The sequence below is a fragment of the Sinocyclocheilus anshuiensis genome, unplaced genomic scaffold (assembly GCF_001515605.1).
Source record: "Sinocyclocheilus anshuiensis isolate Anshui unplaced genomic scaffold, SAMN03320099.WGS_v1.1 scaffold1823, whole genome shotgun sequence".
Lineage (NCBI taxonomy): Eukaryota > Metazoa > Chordata > Actinopteri > Cypriniformes > Cyprinidae > Sinocyclocheilus > Sinocyclocheilus anshuiensis.
In genome coordinates, this window is record NW_015549711.1 from 745,104 (window position 1) to 753,220 (window position 8,117).

Consider the following 8,117-nt stretch of genomic DNA (forward strand, 5'->3'; position numbering starts at 1 on the left):
TTGTTGTTGTTGTTGTTGTTGTTGTTGACGACTTGTAGGACACATGGTGATCTTGTGAGTGGGCTGTACCATCAGATCCTTCTGTCTCTGCAGAAGGTTCTCTCTGATCCAGTTAGACCTCTGTGTTCCCACTATGGAGCTGTAGTGGGTCTGCATGCTCTCGGCTGGAAGGTAAACACAGACAGCACAACACCCACAAACACAAATGTGCTTTTTACTACTAATTATCACACTGTTTGTGTGTATGTGTTTTGACAGGCTGTTGAACGTGTGCTGTATCCTCACCTCCCTGCCTATTGGGCGAATCTACAAGCTGTGTTAGATGATTACTCTGTGTCCAATGCTCAGGTGAAAGCAGACGGCCACAAAGTCTATGGAGCCATTTTGGTAAGTACAGTACTTTAGACAATGACTGTGGTGCATATGTTTCTTTCCAGGATGCTGATATAAATGTATTGATTTATTCAAGTTCTATGTTTGTACACATCTTTTATTTTGCTGGAAACCACAGAGAGTCCTTAAAGCTGCTCTTTTGTTAACAACAACTGGTTTGGAAGTTTGGAAAGATGGTTTGAGCATTTTGTGGTCCCAGTTGCAAGTTATAAGAGACCCACTCTGGAAAACTAAAAAACACCAGATTCATGAGCTGCTCACGTGTAAAAGAACGCAGTGCCACTCTTCATTTTGAAACATGATGTGCATATATTTATTTAATTAAATTGCAGTGTTTAAAAGCTATATTGAGATTTAATTTTCATTATTCACACTACCTTCCATCCAACGCTTCATTAGCCCAGCCTAAATGTCTCTTATCTAAACCTCTAAAGTCAAGTGACCACTTTACTTTCCTCCCTGAAGGTGGCGGTAGAGCGTTTGCTGAAGATGAAGGCTCTCAGTCTGACCTTGGCAGCAGAAGGAAGCGGTGCTGGTCTACCAGGCACTACCACAGGGGCTGTCAGTTTCAGAGAAAACTCGCCTGGCCTCAGCCCACCTCCCGAACCTCTTTCAGAACCCCCTCTTGGCATTGCAAGCCATCTCCAAGCAGGTGGAGCTGGCTGCCCATGGGAAGAGTGGACTCCTGTATCTCTTCCTGCCATGTACTGTGAACTCTACTCCTTTTTTGGAGACAGTCTGGCTGTACGCTTCAGCACTGGCCTGCCACTAGGTGGGGTCCCACCGCCAGGTCCCTGCCAACCACTAGAGGGCAGGAAAGAGCCAGCGAGCAGTGCCCCCAATCTTGAGAATACACGGAAAATGCCCCAGCTAACTGCCAGTATGAATATAAGCCCACGACAAGATGGAAGCCCTCGTATGGAACCACAACCACCTAGTCTGGCTGCTACTGTCCCAGGGAGGTAGGAGTTGAACAACATCCTAGTTTAACAGGTTAAAAAAAAAAAAAAGGGTAACTTTTTCTCAAAATCAGAATTGCGAGAAAAAAATCGTGATTTGTGAGAGAAAAAAAACGTCCGAATTCTGAGATAAAAGTCGCAATTACTTTTTTTATTTCACAGTTTTTTAGACAAAGTGTCTAAAATAATTGCTAGAGAGAAAGTCTAGAGATAAACTATAAAAAGTCTAAATTGTGAGATGAAAAAATCGCAATTACCTTTTATATCTTTTATCCTGTGGTGGAAAACAAGTTTCCATAGATTGTTAATGATAACCTTCAAATACAGACTTACTGTGAGTGTGAGTTACTAGGTTGTTAATAGATGGTGGATGCTTTTGTTAAAGCCAGCATTATTTAGCTTATTTTTAAAATAATTGTTTAATGGTGGAATTCCTGGTGAATTAGAATTACCCATGATCCTCCAAAGGAATCTCTGATTTGTGACAAGCAAATTGCGCCAAAAGATGACATAAGTCATTCTCTTTACACTCTCAGGCTGCTTCAATATTTGTGTGTATTTATATATTGCAATAAATGTCAAATATATTGTTTACATGTATCTTTACATTTCAAATCTTCTATTGTTTTCTTTTTGATTGCCGTTCGCAGTGTTTCATGGGATTGTTTTTTTTCTACTATTCAATCCATTTAGTCTTGTATCTTTGTCTTTTTGTCCAATTTTCAAATACAAATAATGTAATATTGTGATTCACCTCGTAACTGGTTGGAACATGGCTTCAACAAAGACTTTTTAAAAATCCCTATGATGAAAATGAATGGGAAAAATACTTAAGCCCTGCCTTAAATGATACGGACCCAATCATACATTACAGGGTGTCCGCGGGTCCTTAAAAAGTCTTAAAATGTCTTAAATAACGTTTTCCTAATAAAAGGACTTAAAAAGTCTTGAAATGTCTTAAATTCAGATTCGATGGGTCTTAAATATTTTTGGTCACATTACCGCTAAAATATCTAAAGTCTGACGGACCTAATGACTGTTTAACTAACATACCATGACAAGTGAGCTATTTTGCTGAATATTCTCATGACGCAAAAAGCATTCAAAACACCCACAGAGTGCATGCATTACGTGAAGTCTAGACTAGTGTGTGCGTGCGCATTTAGAGTGTGTTCTTTCACTGCATGATTCAGTCTATTAAAATACATTTACAATGATCACAAAATTCAAGACATGGGGGCAGAAAATGTATATATTTATACCACTTCATATAGTTAATCAATTTCACATGAAGAGTGCGTTTTTTTTCTCCAAAAATTACCATGATTACAAATGTGACATTGATTTTTTTATTTATTTTTTTTTTACAACAGTTCAATAAACTAGATGTTAATTAAGAGACTTACGTTTTAGACACCATATTGCCTGTTTTTGCTTTATTTCGACAACAAAAATAATTCCAAACACAGCCACCACAGCACTGTTCTGCGTCTCTGAGCAACATAACAGTGTTTCGTTCCGTTTAAATGATTCGGATCAGTCGCAATGACTCACTTATTAACAGTGACTTGCTGCCACCTACTGGCGGTTTTACATTCAAAGTATTTCACATTCAAAGTATCTTTTTATTATTTAAATAATTTCAAATATCAGTATTCAATGTTTCATGTTTAATAGAATATTGTCTGCTGATATGAAAAGTTCACTGTATATCTTAATACAGTGTACAATACAAATATAATTTATTACAGCGATGATATTTTTAGTTTTCTTTTTATGTTAAACACATTAAATATTACATATACTGTATGTATGTAATATAATGTGTATTTCCATTACAGGTTTAGGTCTTAAATTTCATATAAGGTGGTATTAAAAAGGTCTTAAAAAGTCTTAAATTTAACTTGTTCATGTCTGTAGAAACCCTGCATTAGCAAGTCTTGCTATTTAAAACTGTCCAAAATGTTTAGCAAAACTCGGTTCATATTATGATGATCACATTTTGTTGTTTTGTGTTGCGTGCATTTCTCACTGGTGGTCTCTTTTTGTCCCGTGTCTGCAGATCTCTTGCACGCTCCTCCTCATCTTCCGTCTCACGTTCCAGGTCATCTTCGTCACGTCCTGGTCGTTCAACCAGCCAATCCCGAGACATTTTCCCTAAAGCCCGCTTCCCGCTGCCTCAGGCTGGACCTCCTGCTTTCTCTTTCATCATTGGCGGGCGGCAGATGGGGCGACGCTGTCAGGGACGGCGCTTCCAGACGAGCTTTTCTCCAACACCACCTCTTACTACCCACCCACCTCGTGCTTATGCCCACAAGCTACCGGTCATAGGGAGAGTCAGCAAACCTGTGCGCCGCTGGACGTGTTCCCATTACTCACTTCACCTGCCGCTTTAAAATCCATGGACAATGTATGTGACGTTTAGAGACACATGATCACAGTGACATCTCATCAAATGGCTGCATCTGAGTAATTACAGATGAACAATTCTATATACGCTATGCCAGGGGTGCCCAACCCTGCTCCTGGCGATCGACTGTCCTGCAAAGTTTAGCTCCAACTCTAATCAAAGACACCTGCCTTTAATGTTTAAGTGATCCTGAAGACCCTAATTAGTTGCTTCAGGTGTGTTTGACTAGGGTTGGAGCTGAACTTTGCAGGACAGTCGATCGCCAGGAGCAGGGTTGGGCACCCCTGCTCTATGCAAACAAGGCAAGTTGTATTGTGAGGAAATTATTTTGAATCAATATCCAGGATTTTTAGGCTATAGCTCTACTGATTCTGATCAGTAGCATCAACTTTGAATTCTCTTATAGTTATTTCTGTTTGTATTGCAGATAGTATAATAGAACCTGACACCAAATAGAGTTTATTTTTAAAGTACTTACAGCAGGATGAAGCCGAACAGATTATTCTATAATTGCCTTGTTTATTAGAGTATTTATGTATGAGTAAATGTCCTTTTTTTACATGTTTTTTTTTTTTTGTGTAATGATGTAGGCCTGTATTAATAAACACATTATGTAGTGTACTCGTGTGATACTTTATTATTTTGTATTTAAACTGCCCAGTCTGTTTATAATGCCAATGATTTTAATTTTTCTTAAGCCTGGTATAATAAGCTGCGTTGTAAAATCTAAACAGTCCCATCATGACCCCCTTTAATTAATTTACCAAAAACAGTGCTTAATGCATTACTCTAAAGGAGTTGTTAAAATTATTATTATTTAAAAGAGGTTTTAGAATTGTTCCAGAGAATAATTCTTCAATCGTTATGCATTTTAATTAATCTAAAGCATTCTTTTTAAAGGGACAGTTGATCAGGCTTTGTATTCTTTCATTGAACACAAAAGAAAGTTAACCCAGTCCTGGAATGTTTTCTTATTTCTGTACAATTGAAGAAAATAAGAGATGTACTTGGTGCATCATTCATGCCAGTGATGAGATGCCTTCATGATGTACCAAGTTTGATTAAGCACAAATGTGAATGAGAGAGATGGTGGGACAATTCTCAGTGATTAACTTAAATTTCAGTCCGTTCATCACAAAGCTATCGTATGGCTCCAGAAGACTTGGAACATAAAGCATGACTACTTTTATGGTAATTTTATGATGCTTATACTGTTCTTTTTGGAGTTTGACTGTACCTGGTTACTGTTTGTATCTTTCGGTACATTCTTCAAAATTCTTAATTTTTGTTCCATAGAAAATCTCACGGTTTTAGAGCAACATGAGGGTGAGTAGGTGTCAGACTTTTAAAATATTCTGTTAATAAAGTTATGTTCTGATGACAACTGGACTAAAGCCAGTCTCTAGTGAAGTAGGCCTAGTTGATGCAGCTTCTTCATCATTTGAAAGGTTTGTTTAGGTTCTGCTTTACCAGACAGGTGAAGGCTGATGCTGTCTTAGATGTCTGCTGACCTGATGCATTAAACTTTCAACATGGTGTTGAACTCTCCATGTCAGAGCCCAGGTTTGGTTACACATGCCGCACTTTAACATTCTGCCATACTGAAGCAATATACAAACAAAACTAGTTTCATAATGGCTATTTGTGCTGATAAAGCTCGGACTTTTCTACGTGTTCACGCGTTCACGTTTATGATGATAGTGTATGGCCTCTTCATCGCCATCGGTGCTACTGTTTTGATGATACTGGAGCAACCTGAGGAGAATTTGCTCGTTAAAGAGGTCCGTGAACTAAAAGCTCTTTTTTTGGCAGATAACCCGTGCGTTGAGGAGAGCAGTTTGGATCTTTTGTTGATAAACGTGCTTTCTGCGAGTAAACGCGGCGTGGCCACACTGGAGTCCGCCAGCGATGAATGCAACTTCGACTTTACGTCGTCGCTGTTTTTCGTCGTTACCTTCCTCACGACCACAGGTGAGAAGCAGTCGGACACTCATTACAATGCTGGCTGAATGCATCACGTTAAAAACTACCGCTATTATTAAACCAGTCATTCTTGAGACGTGGGACAAAACAGGTCCAGCAAGGGTAACTGCTATTAGGTTTAAAAATAAAAATATTTTCAATTTTAAATGTCATGAGGGATTAATAATAGAATGTATTTAACACAATTATCACCTTCGATTTAATTTTCATTATTATACCAAATCTATGTTTCTTAATGTCCTCTCACTACATCTAAAACAGTGTGTCCACAGAGAAGGGTTCAATAATTCATATGCAATAAAATGGATAAAAATGTTTTCTTTTTTAATGATATCTCCTTTTTGCACCCTGTTTTGTCCCACTTCTCAAGAATGACTGAAACACAAAAAGTTCTTTAAAAATCGCCGCCCCAGTTACTAATATTGTAATTGTCTAATATTCTGATTATTTAACTTTTGGAGCAATACAGCTCAATATCTGCTGAGAGGCTGTTTAATGTCATATGTTGACTGTAAAAGAAGCAAGTGACACTACTGTTGTTTACAGCCGAGAAGCAAATATAAAGTTTATTGCACCATTTTGTTTATCTGTTTGTCTCCCTGTCTGTTTGTTTAGATCTATTAATCCTATAGCTCTTTCAGAGTAGCCTACAGCTATGTATTTAAGTCTGCACACTCAAAATATTTATTTATTTATAACTTGGATTAACCATAGCTTATTTATTACAGTCAACAAACCAAATGCTCTGTTACTGAAGCCTGATTTGTTCACGTTTGTGTAGCTGCACAAACCAATGGCGCTTTAGCCCTGGCGAAGCCGACGTGTAGCCTATATAAGGGGCCGTTCACATGTCGCGCCTAAAAACGCGTGGAAAACGCTAGGCGTGCCGCTTTCTGCTTTTTTCCAAAGCGTTCAGGCGCTTGCGCCCCGGAGGCGTCTGCCGTTGCTAAGCAACCATGACCTGCGCTCTCCTTGAAGACGCGGAAGTTTCAGCAAAGGATAAATGGATTTGCAGCACTAAAAATCGCTTGCAGTAGTTCTGCTACTAAATTTATTTAAAAATGGCTATCCCTGTACAGCTATGATCAGCTGTTGCTTCAATCTTGGCTGAGCTTTCAATATTGTTACGGAAAGGATGAAGCTGATTGGTTGGTTCTTGTCACATGACCCGCGGTGCGCTTGCGGCATTCTGAAAAGTTGAAATGTTTTTATCTCGATGCGGCGTGGACGTGCCTGGAAAAAATGAGCACGTCGTGACTGTGTCGCATCCATTATGAGTGTGCCTGCCGTGCGTCTACATTTGAAATAACGAATTTGAGCACGCAAAAGACGCGATATGTGAACGGCCCCTTAGTCAGCTCACAGCGCCATTTCATCAAAATCTTCTTCTTCCTCGATGAGAATCATCTCTTCGCTGACTCTGCAAGAAGCCGATGAAAGAAGACGGAAAAAAGCTCAACCCGCTCGCCGCCGTTGAAGAGCCCCCGGCAGAGGACGAATCTCCCCTGCGGCCATCCGGCACTTTCTAAAAGAGCAAATTAGAGCAAATTTCCAGCGTGCGTTGTTGCAAATGTCGCGCCGCGAGTGCAGGCGACACACTCACTGTGCCTGTCTGACTCGTGCAAGGACTTTGGAGGTCGCTCTAAGGGGTTGCCGGTTACAAAGCAAAGACTGTCCCGCTGGATAATTGATGCTATAGCCTTGGCTTATGCCTCAGAAGGTTTGCAATGCCCCATAGGTGTGAGGACCCACTCCACTAGAGGAATGGCCTCCTCCTAGGCTTGGTCCAGCAGAATCTCTATTGGTGAGATATGTGCGGCCGCCGGCTGGTCGTCGCCATCCACGTTTGCCAGATTTTACAGTCTAGATGTCCCTGCTCTCCAAGCAGCGATTTTATCGGATTAAACTGCTTATTTCTCCCTATGGTGGCAATAGCTATGTCCAAATGTCCTCAGCTGTGCTCGGGACTCAGTTGGCTCATGTTCTCTAGGGGCCCTTAACTTAAGTGCTCCAGAACTGGGCTCGCAGAGCGGCTTAAGGCCAAAGAATACTTTGGCTGCCCGCGTCCGTGCACCATCCACATTTCGTCATTTTTGTCATCAAGTGGGCTCGCGCACAGCCGAGCACCCCATCCACGTGCAGGCAATTTTTTGAGACCGCGCATACAACAGCGCATGCACGAGGTGAATGTTGAGACAGAGTAAGTGGTACTGCGCATGTGTCGAGCTGGCAGAATGTGAAGTATTCCCGGGCCTTTAGTCTGCTTCTGCTCATAGCACGGCGTGATTGGATTCGTTTCCCATACACAGGGCCGTTTCTAGCCAATTTGACGCCCTAGGCGAAATCCCTATTGCCCCAACCCCCCCAAATTT

The 8,117-nt window shown here is 40.6% G+C and overlaps 2 protein-coding genes across 4 annotated transcripts in view; both read left to right on the forward strand.

Annotated features, from left to right (window-relative positions):
• The window catches only part of LOC107660726 (TAF6-like RNA polymerase II p300/CBP-associated factor-associated factor 65 kDa subunit 6L), a 7,838-nt gene extending 3,991 nt beyond the window's left edge, over nucleotides 1-3,847 (forward strand). For all 3 annotated transcript variants that reach the window (XM_016450124.1, XM_016450125.1, XM_016450126.1), the window contains 4 exons: nucleotides 39-171; nucleotides 259-387; nucleotides 859-1,355; nucleotides 3,415-3,847. In XM_016450124.1, coding sequence (XP_016305610.1) covers nucleotides 39-171; nucleotides 259-387; nucleotides 859-1,355; nucleotides 3,415-3,748 — 1,093 coding nt within the window. In that variant the 3' untranslated portion in view covers nucleotides 3,749-3,847. The remainder of the gene's footprint in view (nucleotides 1-38; nucleotides 172-258; nucleotides 388-858; nucleotides 1,356-3,414) is intronic.
• A 1,607-nt stretch (nucleotides 3,848-5,454) lies between these two features.
• LOC107660741 (potassium channel subfamily K member 1-like) overlaps nucleotides 5,455-8,117 on the forward strand; it is a 5,087-nt gene continuing 2,424 nt past the window's right edge. The window contains exon 1 of the mRNA XM_016450138.1: nucleotides 5,455-5,733. Within this exon, the coding sequence (XP_016305624.1) occupies nucleotides 5,675-5,733 (59 nt within the window). The 5' untranslated portion in view covers nucleotides 5,455-5,674. The remainder of the gene's footprint in view (nucleotides 5,734-8,117) is intronic.